General features: G+C 27.1%; 1 protein-coding gene across 1 annotated transcript; it reads right to left on the bottom strand.

Annotated features, from left to right (window-relative positions):
• Nucleotides 1-14781: 14781 nt before the first annotated feature.
• LOC131171817 (putative receptor protein kinase ZmPK1) lies at nt 14782-17199 on the bottom strand. Its single transcript, XM_058131797.1, has one exon. The coding sequence runs from the start codon at nt 17197-17199 to the stop codon at nt 14782-14784; it is 2418 nt and encodes an 805-aa protein (XP_057987780.1).
• Nucleotides 17200-18077: the final 878 nt, after the last annotated feature.

Genomic DNA, 18077 nt, shown 5'->3' with positions numbered 1-18077 from the left:
AGGAAGAAAATAATTGAAGGAAGATAAAAGAATACAATGATTAAGGAATATGTATATATAATTTTGAAAGAAAATTTATTTTTTAAAATGAGAAAATTATAATATATCTTTAAATATTCAAAAATAATTTATAAAATATAGAGATAATTTTGTGATTTTAAAATGTTGAGTATATATGCATAATTATAAAATGGTGGTTCCATTTCAAATCAAGACTTGCAAGTCAACGACTATTTATCAACTTATGGACCCTTACAGAGATTTGAAATAACTGAGCATTGATTTATAAGATATGAAATAATTGAGCGCGAATCACGAGGTCCAATGCTTTGTACTAATTATCAGTGTTGTAAATATTTCAACCTACCCTTGTGTTAATCAAATCCTAAATCTTTGTGAGCATTTAATTTTCATAAATACATACTTTCCCTTTATAAATATGTGTGTCTCACTTCTCTTTACAAGTAAAATTAAAAATATATGGTCAAGATAAAATTACTGTTCGTGAGAAAAAATATGTGTGGAAGGTTTTCTATTTGGCATGTGATTAGTTACTTTGAGAGAATATTCAAAAAAGTGAGACAAATATAGGAAAGTAAAAAAGAAAAGGTCAAAATTGAAAAACTAAACTGAAATAATAGAATTGATTCGATTCAATTTCTTTCATTATCTCCGAATGTTTGAGTTTTCTTTTTTTTTTCTTTATTTCAATTAATTGATTATTTTTGTGGTCATATGTGTGGGAAAGATGTAAAAGGAAATCTCTAAAACTTGCGGAAAAAAAAAAAAAAAAAAAAAAAAAAAAAAAAAGCAGAAGAAGAAGAAAGAAACAAAGCTATCCACACGCCAAAACTTCACATTTTGAGGGCCAAACTTCCTTTGCGGCCCCAAGCTTCGCCCCTGGGCTTGACAGTGTTTGAAAATTGGATTTGGAGGCTGCTAGGGCCCAAAAGTTCTCATTAATTATTACCACTATTGTCAATTATGAACATGTTCGATTTTACTACTTATTTTTAATTTTTTATTTAAAATATATTTTTTAATTTATAAGTTAAATTAAAAAAATAAGTAGTTAATTGTATTGTAAGATTACTTAATAATAACTTTTAAATAATTTAAATATTTAGTTAAAATATATTTAAAAGTAATTTAATTGTTCAAATTTATATAAATGATATGTAATTAAGTGTTGCAATTGTTAAAATGAGGATAATATTGATATTTATAAAAATTATTAAAATAATATAATTTTTTTACTATTAATGAAATAGTGCTTTCAAAATAAATAGATAAGTCATAAGTAAATTTCTTACTTATGTTAAATATATTTTTTAATTTATAAATCAAATCAAATATTAATATACGTTTAACTTTCTACTTATAAATAAAATTAATTGACTTATAAATCAAATCAAATACTCTCTCTGTATTTATTGGATTAACTTCACCTATCAATACTATGATTGTGGCCCGTGACTTAGGTTTAATCCGTTGTCAGTTTTTTATTTTATATATATGCAAATAAATTTTGTTAATAAACAATCATATAATAAAAACTTTTATGATAAAAATAGTATTACAATTTTGAAGTTAAATCAAGATACGATTATTAGTGATATAAAATAATAATTTATTATGATAATTAAAATTTAAAAATAATTATAAATATTATATAATTATTTATAAATGTGATTTATTTATTTGCTTCGAAAATTTTCGATACTAAAAGTAATATTAATTAAATTGTATGAAATTAAATTTTAATTTGTAAGTTAACTTTTTAGGGAAAATTTTTATTTAATCCCTTTATTTTACATAAACTAACTATTTGATTCTCTATTTTGAAAAATTATATTATTAATTTCCTTTTTTTTCCCATTTACTGCTTAATCCTTATGGTTATTTAATGCGCGAGTTTGTAATTTTATTTAATTATGTAATTTGAAAAATATAATTACATACTCTCTTTCTATTTTTGAAGTCTTTAAATTATTTAATTCTCGTAATAGTAAGTTATTTTTCTTTTAAATACATTGACAAGAAAACTTGATTTAAACGGTAGACTAACAAAATATAACTACTAATATATTTTTGAAAATATAAGAATTAAATAATTAATTTTATTAAAATAGAGAAATTAAATAATAATTTTTCTTGATAAAAGAAAATAATTGGAAGAAGATAAAAGAATACACAATTAATATAATTTAAACTAAACGGAAAGACTAAAGAGTAGACGCAACAAAATACAACTATCAATATATTTTTGAAAAAAAAGAGTATTAAATATTTAATTTTATTAAAATAGAGAGATTAAATAATAATTTTTTTTATTTTAATATAAAAAGAAATTAACATTATGTTTGAATGGGAGGAAAAAAATAATTGGAAGAAGATAAAATAATACAATGATTAATATATATGTTTAGAAATAGGAAGGAAAATATATATTGAAAGGAAAGTTATTTCTTTAAATAATAAAATTATAATTTTATCATTAAATATTCAAAAATAATCTACAAATAAGGAGATAATTTTGTAATTTTAAGCATTTTCTCCCACTTTCATTCAATTTGAAAAGAAAATAGGAGTAGAATCTAACATTTATTATCTTTTCAAAATTTTCTTTTTTATCTATTTTCTTCTTAACCAAATATAAATGGGCGGAATGGAAATCGCAAATAAAGTCAGTCCGGACATGGGAGCATTAAAATATGGTGGTTCCATTTGAAATCAAGACTTGCGAGTCAACGACCATTCCCCAACTTGTGGACTGCAGAAAGCAGCAAAATATGGACATTTACAGAAATTGGCTTTGATTTATAAGATATGAAATAATTGAGCATGGATCAACGCTTTATACTGATTATCACAGTTGTAAATAATTCAACTAACCCTACTCGTAAACATTAGAATTTGAATTAGTTTTAATTAAATTAGTAAAATATTAGAATCCAAATCATTTTAATTGTTTTAAGTTAATTGTGAATACTGCTTGATCTCGTAAAATATTAGAATTTTTACGAGTACATGCTTTCTCTTTATAAATATGTGAGTCTTACTTCCTTATAAATAAAGAAAATATTATTTTTTTTAATGAGTCCGATTCATATTATAATTTTTCATGTTCATAAGAACGAATATGATTAGTTGGTTTGAGAGAATATCTAAGAAACTGAGGAAAAATTCAAAGAAGTGAAGAGAGAAGATCAAAATCGAAAAATTAAACTAAAATAATCTATCTGATTTGGTTCGTTTCTTTTCATAACCTAGGCTTGTTTCAGTTTTTATACTTTTGCATTTTAATTAATTGATTATTTTGGTTTAATTCCAAATCAAACCAATCGATTTCAAACTAAAAAGCAATGGCTCATTGGTCGAGCTATTAGACCTATTATGTTAGATTCATAATCAAAATGCATCATTTTCCATGAACAGTAAAGTCATTTATTTGATTCGCGCTTCCACTCAACACTTGATTCAGGAAAAGCAAACTAATTCCTTTATTTTGCCGTATAAAAAAAGCAAGAAAAAATGTTGCAGGGTGGGGCACACGAGACTCGACTCTATTAAAGCAAGTAGTTCAAGACATGATGAGTGTTGAAACATTTGCCAAGTATTTGACCAAGCTAGGAAGACTTCGCATTCCAACCACGTTGTGCACTGATTGTCAGAGTTGTAAATAATTCAAATCTGACCCTTGTGCTAATCAGACCCTACTCATAAAATATTAGATTTTGAATTAGTTTTAATTAATCGAATCAGTAAAATATTAGAATTCAAATCATTTTAATTGTTTCAAGGATAGCACTCGACCTGGACATTGCTCTAAATTGCACATAATTTTCACAAGTACATACTTTCTCTTTATAAATATACGAGTCTCATTATTTTATAAATAAAGTAAAATTGAAAATTTGTAGTTGAGATAATACTATTTTTTAGTGTTCTTTATATATACTATAATTTTTTCTGTTCATGAGAAAGAATATGTGTCGAAGATTTTCTATTTCGGTATGTAATTAGTTGGCTTGAAAGAATATCAAAGAAAGTGAGGCAAATATAGAGAAGTGAAAAGAGAAGGTCAAAATCGAAAAACTAAATTAAAATAATAGAATTGGTTCGGTTTGATTCCTTTCATTACCTCAACATATTTCAGTTTTTATATTTTTTTATTTTAATTAATTGGTTATTTTTGTTTGTTTCTGAATTGAACCAACCGATTTTAAACTAACAAGCAAATGCTCAACCATCGAGCTATTAGCCCAATGGTTCAATCTTATTATCTTATATTCATGATCAAAATGGCATCATTTTCAATGAACAATAAAGTCATTTATTCTGCCTTATAAAGAAGGCAAGAAAAAGTGTTGCTAGACGGTATGTATTAGATTCACACTTTCCCTCAAGACTTGACTCAGACAAAGCAAACTAATTCCTTTATTTTGCCGTATAAAAAAGGCAAGAAAAATTGTTTATGGGCAGGCCACACAAGACTTGACTCCATTAAAGCAAGCAGTTCAAGACATGATGAGTGGTGGAACATTTGCCAAGTAGTGGATCAAGCTAGGAAGCTCAAGTCAAATTATTATACAACCTGGGTCTATAAAATACTGAAAAATGAGATTGCCAACTGAAATATGCATTTAAAATCGTATAGATTTGGTGACATATCTCAATATTCATTGTACAAAATTAAAGGTTAACGATTATAGTCTTATGTCAATCAGGAGCAGTCTGATTAGTTTTTCTTTATATTTAAAGTAAAGGAAATGGTGAGATCTTGAGTTCGAATCTCTTTATCTACCTATCCATTGTTACTCGATCTATTAATTAGGCCTTCGTAGAATAAAAAGAAAAAAATTATAGTTTCATATAATATTGCAATTGGAAGTTCAAAATCATTTATAAAAATTATTATTTTTAAATGTTAATAAAAATAAATTTTTAAAATTAATCATTTCAAAAATATTTATAATTAATATATTTAATTTTTTAATTATTACAAATTTTTATGATTAAAACTTTAATTTTTGAGATCAACTGTAGCATAGTTGCAACGACTGAAGCATTAACTTTGACCAAATCGACAGGATGTTAAAGGTGAAATTTTGTAATGGAAAGTTTTTCATAGTGATGACAAAATATCTCGCAATATCATGCTTATTTCTATCGTAAATTCATAATATATTTTATATGATTTTGCTCATTATCTTTTTATGCTTTGAAAATATTTAGAATAAATATAGATTTGTCAAAGATTAGACTCTAAATCTCTTACATAAGAGGCTAGTGCTTAACCATCGAGCTATTAGTCCAGTGATTCAAAACGTATTACCTTAGATTCATAATGGCCAAATGACTAGAAAAGTTCAAACCTTTGTAAACTTTTTCAATTTTAAGTAAGTCTTTTAATTTTATCAATTTAATACTCAAATTTTCATATTAATTTCAATTTTAGTGGTTTGTTTAATGGGATGATTCAATTGATAAAAATAATTCAAATATTTATCTACATTGTCAATATTAGTCAATACGAAGTTTTCTGAATTAAAAATTATTGAACAAATTAATAAAATCAAAAGGATTAGAATTATTTTTATTAATCAATGAATTTAATTATTTTAATTAAATTTATTATTAAAATTAAAAAAATATGAAAGTTTTACAATTAAAGTTATATATAAAATTAAAAAGTTTTAATTAAAACAAAAAAAAAAGATTTTTTTTTATTATTATTTAGCCATTCGTAATCAAAATGGTATCATTTTCCATGAACAGCAAAGTCTTCCATCGTGACTTACAACGAAAGGCAAGAAAAAGTGTTTAAAGTATATATATATATGTAAAATAATTAATAGGATAAAAAAATAAAAATAAAAATAAACAAAAAAAAAAGACATCGTGTTCCAACCATGTTCTCAAAATTAAATAATTTTAAAAAATTTTGACGTGTATGAAAATATGTTCAACACATATCAAATGCTTAAAAATTTATTTAATATTGTTAAAAGCAATTCATTAAATGAATTAATTATAATGAATAATAAAAATTCATTTGAAATTAAATTTAATATATTTTAATTATAAAATTCTAAAATAATTATTAAACAAATTCGTTAATGTTGCAGGGTGGGGCACACGAGACTCGACTCTATTAAAGCAAGTAGTTCAAGACATGATGAGTGTTGAAACATTTGCCAAGTACTTGACCAAGCTAGGAAGACTTCGCGTTCCAACCACGTTGTGCACTGATTGTCAGAATTGTAAATAATTCAAATCTGACCCTTGTGCTAATCAGACCCTACTCATAAAATATTAGATTTTGAATTAGTTTTAATTAATCGAAACAGTAAAATATTAGAATTCAAATCATTTTAATTGTTTCAAGGATAGCACTCGACCTGGACATTGCTCTAAATTGCACATAATTTTCACAAGTACATATTTTCTCTTTATAAATATATGAGTCTCATTTTTTTATAAATAAAGTAAAATTGAAAATTTGTAGTTGAGATAATACTATTTTTTAGTGTTCTTTATATAAACTATAATTTTTTCTGTTCATGATTTTTTAGTACTGTTCATTGGTACTATTAATTTCATATTAATAGGACATTAGTCTCAATTTACATATTCATATCATTTTTAATATTTAATTATCCTTATGAGTATTTTAATTTTCATATATAGCATTTTTTCCATGAACCTTTCTTTAGGTTCATGTTGATGTGTCATATTTATCTAGGAATTTGACTAGGTTAGGATGTTTATTTAGTCACACTTCCTTCATAATAATTTCTCCTCTATGTTTAAACTTGAATTTCAATTTTTGAATAACTGAATTTGGGGTTATAGAACTCAAGTTATGGTCAAAATACCATAACTGGTCCGTTTGCCTCTAAGCTGTCTAGAATTTATAATTTCTGGTCAATAAACTTTAACCAGTCATTTGATCATTTTATTGTTATTTTTAGACTTAGGTTCCTTCACAAGATATGTTCCTCTATGTCTTAGGGACTCCCAGGTACAATTTCATAATTTTTCAAGCTTGGTATGGTGAGTTATAGTCAGTGTATTAACATGGACTCTCAGTCCTATAAGGCCAATAACCAACTTCAGGGCAGTATGTTTGACCCTTTTTTTAGGGTCTTTACACTTAGAATTTGGCAAAGGTGTCTAAATCAATATTGTAGCCCTAAGTATCATGTTTCCAGGTCATATTTGCACATCTCAAATGGAATTTCCTAGTGGGAGTTATGGCCAAATGAACACACGGGTATCAAATGGCATTCTGGGTTCAACTTAACATTTTCCAGATTTCACTTCCTAATTTTGGCTAATATTTTCCCTAGGATGCAATGGTTTTTAGAGCTTGGTCAAAACATAAAAATTGTTGTGCTATGTCTCATAAAACTTTTAGCACTAGTTTCACTCAATTTGCAGCTTTGGAGACCAAGTTATGACATTTTTGCCAAAACTGGTCAAGCATATCAAAGGGACAGTATTTTTGGACAATTTTTGGGTTGGCAGTTTTAGTGACCCAACTTGTGCTGCCAATTTGAATTGGTTAAAGGCAAAACTAGGTTAAGTGGTATTCATGAAAAGTATAGCCCTATGTCTAAACTTTCCATGGGTGAAATTTTGGGTCATTTGAACCAGTATAGAGAGAGTTATGACCAAATAAACACGTACTATTCATTTGGTCATTTTCTGGGTTGGCAGTTTCAGTGACCCAACTTGTGCTAACAATTTGAATTTGTTAAGTGGTCTTCATGAAAAGTGTAGCCCTATATCTAAACTTTCCATGGGTAAAATTTTAGGTCATTTGGACCAGTATAGAGAGAGTTATGACCAAATGAACACGTACTATTCATTTGGTCATTTTCTATGTTGGGTGCAGGGAAATCCGAATTTGAGCAGTATTTAGGTCAAGTTTTGGACAGAATTTGGGCATGGTTTCTTCATGGAAAATGGGCTATTTTGGGTCTAGTTTCACCTCCAATTGGCCTCATACCAATTGGGGTCACACAATTTTATTTATGGCCTAAAATATACACTGCCCTCAACAAACACAACCCGCAGAAAATTGACACTTCCAAAACTTAATCTCCTCCAACTTTCTTACTTCAATTTGCATGCAATACACTTCTATAAGCAACAATCTCATCCCAATTAGGTCAAATTTCAAGCATTTACACAAAATCTCCAAGTCATGTACACAAACCCTAATTTCCAAGTTTCAAACTCAATCAATTCAATCCCTTTTCACTTCTCATACATATAATCATATCAATCATCATCTCTAAACTCATTTACATTATTTAAACACAATAAAGCTCAACACATTTCATGGCTGCGAAAATTTGGGGACATCATGGGTTCATGAATTTCTTGTTAATTTCTTGAAATTTCCACTTATCTCAAGTCACTTTCAAGTATTAAAAGAAGAAGGAAGGGAGAAAAGCACTAACCTCTTGTGACCCAACTTGAAAATTTTCCCAAAACTTCAACTTTCCTTCTCCCTATGGGTACCTAGAGCTTCCTTATGATATGGGCTAAATTTTTAATGAAGGGGACCATGGGTTTTGGTGGATAAATGAAAAGAAACTCAAGCTCAAAGCTTGAGCAAAAATGGTGGAGGGGGGAGAACATGGAGACGGCAAGGAGAGAGAGAAGAGGAAATGAAGAAGACTTGTGGTTGGTGAATTTTTGTCTCTTGTGTCTTATATATATATATATATTCTATAATTATTGTACTTTATTTTTTTTAAAATGCCATAAGTCTATTTCCTTTCTTTTCTTTTCTTTCCTTTTCTTTTCTTTTCTTTTCTTTTCTTATTCTTTCTCTTCTCATTTTCCAAATTCAAATTCATAAATTTAATTTATGTTAATTATTTTATTTCCTAATTTTAATTTGACATTTGAGTCAAAATTCACCTCTAGTGGTAAAATAACCAAAATGCCTTTCATGGTGCTCATCGGGTTATTTTTATTATTTTATACTAATTTATAAATTCTCTAAACTTTAATTTATTTTTCCCAAAATTTTTTTTTCCTATATTTTTTTTAATATTTATTTCATTAATTTATGTCTCCTCACTATAGTTTAAGTATAGTTCCAGACATATTGACTGTCCGAACAGACATTAGTCCTCGGAACAGTAAAATGTACGGACTACTTACGTTGAGGGCGTTACAAGATCTAAGTTAATTAAGTCCAATTTCTTGATTATCTATCACAAGGTTTTCTCCTTTCGGTGCCTCAACCATGGATTAAGAACAACACTTAATGGGATCCTACACTAAGCATGTCATTGAGCACACAAGAAATGAATAAAACTCATTAAGACCACAAAATATGGATTACCCAATCAAAATCCATAAAATATCTCAAATATTACATCCCTTACTCCAGAATCAAATGAAAACTACTCACTGTCCATAATATTTACAAGATATTCTGAGTTAATAAGGAAATAAAACATTAATCTAAGCTAAGAAATAAGAAACCCAATACTAGAAAGGTAGGAAATATGCAAGAAAGGAAAGAAAACTCCAAATCTGGTTGGAAATGGAGGGAGTGACGTTTTTTACTCTTCAGCTGCTGCCCTCTTCATTTTCCTTTTCCTCTCTTTTCCTCCTCTCTTTCTAAAATGGGATAAGGGTCTATTTATAACTTTTTTTTCTGACAATGAGCCCTAAAATGGTGTGTTTTAGGTGTGATTTTCTGAGGGAATCTTCTGCCAGCTCATTATGAAGTTTTTGTGGGACTGTATAAGTGAACTGCATAAGTTATGCAGTCTCTTATGCAGTTTTCGGCTGGTTTCTGGCTCTCTTGTGCGAAACTGCATGAGCGAGGTACAAGACTGCATAAGTTATGCACAATTCTGTGAGGTTGCATAAGGGAGGCACGAATCTGCATAAGTTATGCGGCAACTTATGCAAATTTCGGCAGGTGTTTGGGACAGTTTCTTCTCCTTATGCAGAACTGCATAACTTATGCGGCAAGTTATGCGCAATTTGGCCAATGCATACTTCAACTTTGAAACTTGTTTTTGACATCTTTGGTTGTAGAAATCACTCCTCAAAAGTAAAATTTCTTTTTAGTCCTTCAAAAGCACCATTTTTCCTACAAAACAAAGTAAAAATTACAAATTAATCCAAAATTGACAATTATGAAAAACTAACTAAATAACTAATGAAATTAGCTAAAAGTGACTAATAATCAAATAAAATAGCTATGAAATTAAATCTAAATGACTATGCAAAATGTATGTATCAATAATCAACTTTCATATAATTTAATTAATATTAAATTATTTCATATTTTTAATAAATATTATTATTATATTGTTATATTTTCTATTGTGAAATCTTTGTTAAAAATTTTGAAAGACAAAAAGTGTAGTCTAAATAAAAAGTTATAAAAATAAAATATAAAAATTTGACTTATTTTTAATTAGTATGTATTAATTTTTATGTTAATAATTTAATATTTTTTATTTTATTTTTTTAAAATTAATTAATACTTATTATTATTATTATCATCATTATAACTAACTTATAATTATTGAATTGAAACGGCTAAATAAATAAAATAATTTACTGTTATAAAAATTGAATTTAAGTAAAGATGATTAAAAAAATAAAGTTACAATATTAAAATTACAGAATCTATCTTTTGAAAAATAATATGTATTTTAACATTTATTATTTTAATAAAAAATATGATATTTTAAAATTTTAATTTTTATGAACTATATTTATCTTATATCATAAATTTATGTAAAACGATAATATTTTTTGAAAGAATTATTTTATGAAAAATATATCAAATTAATAAAAAAAATTTACTTTATAAAAATATAAACATATAATATTTTTAAAAAATAATATAATAAAATGTTATTTTTAATTAATAATAATGTTATATATTTTTATTATTATTAAAATTAAATAATTCAATTCATTGTTAGTAATTTAATATATTTTTTATCATATTAATATTAAAAATTTATATTTATATATTTTTTTAAATAACATTATTTTTTCACTAATCTAATATATTTTCTGTAATCTAAAAAAATTAATTTTTATAAATTATAAGATAATATATAAAAATTTCATGAAATTTAGATTATTGTTTGAATAAAGTAATTTTATTATATTTTAATGAAGTAATTATAGAAACTATTATTAATATATGTATAAAAAGAATTAAATAGGTATTTTAATTATTGACACCATAAATTAACTAAAATTTTATTATTATAACAGATAAAAATTAATTCAAAGTAAATTAAATAAGAGAGAAATTTTAATTAAAAATTAATTTAATAATAATAATAATAATAATAATAATTTATCTTATTTAGAATGTGATTAAAAATTAAATAAAAAAATAAAAATTATAAATTATTTATACATCGGCATTATGCTAATTTTAATATATGACGAGTGGTGCAACAATTGATGAAAAGTTGGTGGTCATTGCACCTTCGGTTTCTTTTTATCATTATAATAATATTTTTAGCTAATAAAAAGAAAAAAAATTTTAAAAAAAAAGTGGTTGATGAAGGTAGGAAGCTCAACTAAAGGAAATAGAATGGTATTCTACTGTTATGCTGAAATTTTCCCCATATATATATATATATTATTTTAGAAAGGCATATTGGATAAAAAAAATCTAAAATTTTTAGAGTATTCATGATTATGGTCAAAATTTTATTTTGTATGTATTATAGCTGAATCATAATTAATTGTCATAATTGTAATTAAATGACTAAATTAGATTTGAGAAAGTTAACGATAAATTATAACATAATCTCTAAAGTTTTATTTAATTAATAAAATAGTCCTTAAAATTTTATTTGATTAACAAAATTGCCTATTGATTTAAATTATATATTTAAATATTTTTTTATTATATAAAATATATTTATAATATAAAATATATTTTATATTTATTTTTAGTGAAACTTTATAGTAAAAATTTATTTTTATTAATTAAAATATATTTTAATATGATAAACTATTCAAAAACTACATATTAATAAAGTAATCACAAAATAATCATATTTGGAATAAAAAGAAATAATCACTATGTTTGGATGAAAGGAAAGAAAATAATTGGAGAAAAATAAAAGAATACAACGATTAAAAGGAATATATATATATATATATATATATATTTGGATATAGAAAAGAAATATTGAAAGGAAAGTTATTTTTTGAAATAATAAAATTATAATTTATCCTTAAATATTAAAAATAATTTATAAAATATAGAGATAATTTTGTGATTTTAAAATGTTGAGGGCATATGCATAATTATAAAATGCTGATTCCAATGCTTTGCACTGATTATCAGAGTTGTAAATAATTCAACCTAACCTTGTGCTAATCAGACCCTACTCGTAAAATATTAGAATTTGAATTAGTTTTAATTAATCGAATTTGAAAATGCGTAGTTAAAATAATTCTATTTTTTAGTGCTCTTAATATATACTATAATTTTTTCTGTTCGTGAGAAAGAATATGTGTTGAAAGAAAGGTTTTCTATTTTGGTATGTAATTAGTTGGTTTGAGAGAATATCCAAGAAAGTGAGGCAAATGTAGAAAAGTGAAAAGAGAATGTCAAAATCGAAAAACTAAGCTGAAATAATAGAATTAGTTCAGTTCGATTCCTTTCATTACCTCAGCATGTTTCTGTTTTTATATTTTTTCAGTTCAATTAATTGATTATTTTTGCTTGATTTCGAATTGAACCAACCGATTTCAAGCTAACAAGCAAGTGCTTAACCACCGAGCTATTAGCTCAATGGTTCAATCCTATTATCTTAGATTCATAACCAAAATGGTATCATTTTCAATGAACAAGAAGTCATTTATTCTGCCTTTTAAAGAAGGCAAGAAAAAGTGTAGCTAGACAGTATGTATTAGATTCACACTTCCACTTAAGACTTGACTCAGACAAAGCAAACTAATTCCTTTATTTTGCCGTATAAAAAAGGCAAGAAAAATTGTTTCTAGGCAGGCCACACAAGACTTGACTCTATTAAAGCAAGCAGTTCAAGACATGATGAGTGGTGCAATATTTGCCAAGTAGTTGATCAAGTTAGGAAGCTCAACTCAAATTATTATACAACCTGGGTCTATAAAATACTGACAAATGAGATTGCCAACTGAAATATACATTTAAAATCATATAGATTTGGTGACACATCTCAATATTCATTACACAATTAAAAATTAATTATTATAGTTTCACCCCAATCAGAGCAGTCTGATTGATTTTTCTTCATCTTTAAGGTAGGGGTAATGATGATGGTGAGGTCTTAAGTTCGAGTCTCTTCATCTACCTATCCGTTTTTACTCAATCCATTAATTAGGCCTCCACAAAATAAAAAGAAAATATTATAGTTTCATACATTATTGCAATTGGAAATTCAAAATCATTTAAAAAAATTATTATTTTAATGTTAATGAAAATAAATTTTAAAAATTAATCATTTCAAAAATATTTATAATTAATATATTTAATTTTTTAATTATTACAAATTTTTTTGATTAAAACTTTAATTTTTGAGATCAACTGTAGCATAGTTGCAATGTCTGAAGCATTAACTTTGACCAACTCGACAGGATGTTAAAGGTGAAATTTTGTATTGGAATCATATAATAAATTCAACCTGTAGAATTTATAGTGACGACAAAATATCTCTCAATATCATGCTTATTTCTATAGTAAATTCATAATATATTTTATATGATTTTGCTCATTATCTTTTTATGCTTTGAAAATATTTAGAATAAATATAGATTTGTGAAAGATTAGACTCAAAATCTCTTACATAAGAGGCTAGTGCTCAACCAACGAGCTATTACCTTAGATTCATAATGGCCAAATAACTAGAAAAGTTATAACCTTTTGTAAACTTTTTCAATTTTAATTAAGCCTTTTAATTTTATCAATTTAATACTCAAATTTTCATATTAATTTCAATTTTAGTGGTTAGTTTAATGGGATGATTCAATTGATAAAAATAATTCAAATATTTATCTACATTGTCAATATTGGTCAATCCTTTTAATTTTTTACTAGTTTTAGCAATCATTTTCAAAGGATAAAAAATATCATTTTACCAAATCAAAATTTTATTTTAATTAATTTCTCTCCGTCTTATACACACACTTATTTTATGAACACATATTATTTTGAATATTGTAATTAGATTCTTTGATTATATTATTTACACTCATTTTATATTTAATTTTTTAGCTTTTTCATTTATATTGCTTAATTATTAAATACTTCTCTATCAATACGAAATTTTCTGAATTAAAAATCATTGAACAAATTAATAAAATCAAAAGGATTAGAATTATTTTTATTAATCGATGAATTTAATTGTTTTAATTAAATTTATTACTAAAATTAAAAATATATAAAAATTTTAAGATTAAAATTATATATGAAATTAAAAGATTTTAATTAAAACAAAATTTTTTATTATTATTATTTAGCCATTCATAATCAAAATGGTATCATTTTTCATGAACAGCAAAGTCTTCCATTATGCCTTTACAAAGAAACGCAAGAAAAAGTGTTTGAAGTTATATATATACATACATATATGTATAATATTAGTTGATTAGCTAGGGAAAAACATACTTATGGATCAATGTCTCGCCGATATTACCGATTTTGAATATCAATTTCTATCATATATCTTGAATTCAAAGTAGATACAATGTAGAAGAAAATTCTCAGTTTGCCTAATGATGATTTTCAATCTCTAGAAGCATCTCAACTACTTGATTCATGGTGGGTCTAGCGTCTTTGCTTTCCGCCACGCACTTCAATGCCACTCCAATTAGACCTTCCAATTTCTTCCTATCATAGTCCGTTCCAATGGCAGGATTTGTGATCTCTTCAACCCAGTAACTACTCTTTGCAGAAGCTCCATGTTTCTTCTCTTTCACCCATTCGACCAACCTCTTGTGCTCCTCCTCTCCCCCATTATCAGCCATCGACGGGCTCCTTCCGGTCACCATCTCTAACACCACCACCCCATAGCTGTAGACGTCCACTTTGGAAGTGATGGGCAGATTAAATATCCACTCTGGAGCCATGTAACCTCTTGTTCCTCTTATCATTGAGAAGCTTGATTTGTGAAGCTCATGACCTCTGCTTAGTAGCCTAGATAGACCAAAATCTGATAGCTTAGGCTCATAGTTAGCATCCAAAAGTATATTCTGTGGCTTTACATCACAATGTAGAACCCATTCCAAGCATTCTTCATGCAAATAAGCTAGGCCTTTAGCAGTGCCCAATGCAATTTTAAACCTCTTTTTCCAATCAAGTTCCATGGAAGAGAGGTTTTTAGCTAAGGATCCCTTCTCCATATTCTCGTAGACCAAAAGCCTATGCTTTTCGTCTGCACAGTATCCCCACATCTCTATCAAGTTCATGTGATTAAGCTTCCCAACAGTGCTTACTTCTGCTAGAAATTCAGCTTTTCCTTCGCTAGCATCGTGTAGTCGTTTGATTGCTGCAACTCGCTGATCATCTAATATCCCTTTATAGACAATTCCGGTAGCTCCTCTGCCAATTTCTTCACTGAAATTTCTTGTTGCTTCCTTAAGCTCTGAGTAGGTAAATCTTCTGAAACCAGTAGCAACAAGAAAGTAGTCTTCAGAAGTTGCATCTATCTTTTGCCGGCTTCCAATGAAGTACAGCCACACCAAAACCATGGCAAGAATCTCAACTATCCCAACTGCAGTAACAAAACCAAGCAAGAATTTTTCTGACCTGTTTCCATCAGTTTTAACATACCTTCTCTCAAGCTGCTTAGTAGCTTCAGCAGGACAATCTAGAGTGAGTTCTTTAGCTGACCAGTCTTTGTAAGGACTTGTTTTTGGCACTTTCAAGTAAAAATCTCCTCTGAAATTTGGCGTAGTATATCCATTTAGCAATTGTAACTTTGGGAAACAATAAGGAACGTTGTCGGGGTGGTTCTGGAAGACGTATTTTAATGCGAAACCTTTGCAATCATATCTTCGTAGGCATACTTCCTTGCACATCTCCAGAGTATAATTCTCAAAGTAACCAAAATCATAACCATACATTTCAACGTGAGGTAATCGAATGAATATAACCTCGGTTTCAACACTAGAAACCAAAATTTCTGGTTCGCATCCTAAAGACCAATCAGCAGGATTTTTAATTTTATATCCTGGGAGGCAAGAACATTTCCTACCAAAGCTAGGAACATATTTACAAACACTATTAGGTCCGCAAGCTGCATGAATCTTGCATGGTTGAGCAAAGGCTTGCCATGAAATTACCCAGCTTCCGTTCTCATTCTCTCTGCTGTACAGTCGAAGATTACCATCAAAATCAAGGGTCAATCTTCGCTGAAGTTGAACTCCATAATCCGCAGAGAAGAAAGTGAAATTATCTGATGAAGTAAAATTGCCAAATGCGTCAAGTAAAGCGATTCTGCTGCTGTTGTACGATGATCTCCCAGCTTCCCGGCTCAGAAGCCAATGGGCTGGCCAGAAAGCACTTGAAACTTCAGGACCATCATAAACAAGACGAAGAACATTATCGTCATCGAAAGCTAGCTTGTAGAAACCAGAAGAAAAGTTTGTCAAGCTTCTTGAAGAAACAAGAAGTGAGTCTCTGTTGAGTGGTTGCAGAGGAAGAAGGGTATCTGTAGGTGCATCAAAGCTTTGCCATAGAATGACGCGGTTTGTAGTAGTGATTAGAACGAGATTGCCAGTATCATAAAGCTGCAATGAAGATGAAGAGAGTGAGAAAGTGTTGGAGGCCCAAACAACTGATTTACCAGCATCAGTCAATATGAGATTTCCAGTTTTAAGCAGAGATAGCTTTGAGTTTCTACCATTAATGGGTGCATCTCGGTTAGCCATCCAGACTACCGTGCGACAGTTAGAACAAGAGGGTTCAGTGAACCATATAGCAAAGGAATAAGCATTTTCCCCAACTGGGTAAAAACCAGCTGTGAAAATGGCATTAGGTGGAATCAAAACATGATCTGGCCTCTCTACGGAGAGAGATGATCCTTCATTTAAAGTGATATAATCATTATGATGAGTTGATGATGATGAAGATGCAGACGGAGGGGATGTAATCAGACAGAAAACAATCAAGATGAAAGGAGCAGCCATATGTACAGAACTTCTGTGAAAAATGTGAAAAGGAAGATTGTGCTTCATCTGCCTTGTCAATGGCATTTATGTACTGTGGAATGAAATTGATGAAGGGGATTGGTGTGCTTGAACAATAAACAAAAGAGGGAAATTTTATTTTAGTTTTCCCTAATATAAAATTTTTTTTTAGCCTTTTTCCTATGGCTAGAGTGAGAGATTAATTGATTTTCATTCCTTGATTTAATTAGTTTTCTATTTAATTTTGGTTAAATTTAAATATAATTTCATAAATAATTCAATAATTTTAAAATTTACGAAATAATATGGGTTTTTTTATAATAATAAATTTCCTTTTTAAAATTAAAAAAATTTTATAAAAATACTATCTAATTAATTTTAGAACTGTAAAATTTTGAGTTTAAAACATATGATAGAATTCAATCATAAAAATTAATGAAATAATTTATAAATAAATTATATAAAAAAGTTAGGAATTTAATTCATAGCTCAAATTTTAATTAAATATAGCTCTTTGAAAATCACTAATTCAAATTATTTATTCAATATCTTTCACTAAAAAAACTTTTCCTATTTAAAAAAAAAAAAACACTATGAAGTCACAATATTTATATTATGACTATTGCTATACTATTGCTATACTACTAAAAAAAAAGGAATTTTTAATTAATTCTTTTATAAGTAAATTTAATCTATCATGATATTTATAAATTAAACTAATCAAATACTTCATAATATTTATATTTATTTATAATTATAGAAATGTTAAAAAAATTAAATAGTATATTATTATAAAATATTTAATTTATTTAATTTGTTTATAAATAATGTGATAGTAAATTTATCAAAAAATTCTTTTATTATGTAAAGAACTTTTA

This window comes from Hevea brasiliensis, chromosome 13 (genome assembly GCF_030052815.1).
Source record: "Hevea brasiliensis isolate MT/VB/25A 57/8 chromosome 13, ASM3005281v1, whole genome shotgun sequence".
Lineage (NCBI taxonomy): Eukaryota > Viridiplantae > Streptophyta > Magnoliopsida > Malpighiales > Euphorbiaceae > Hevea > Hevea brasiliensis.
This window is presented reverse-complemented; position numbering and strand designations above follow the sequence as displayed.

Bases quoted from the DNA above. Each gene is read 5' to 3' on its own strand.
- LOC131171817 (XM_058131797.1), bottom strand. From the start codon at position 17,199: ATGGCTGCTCCTTTCATCTTGATTGTTTTCTGTCTGATTACATCCCCT.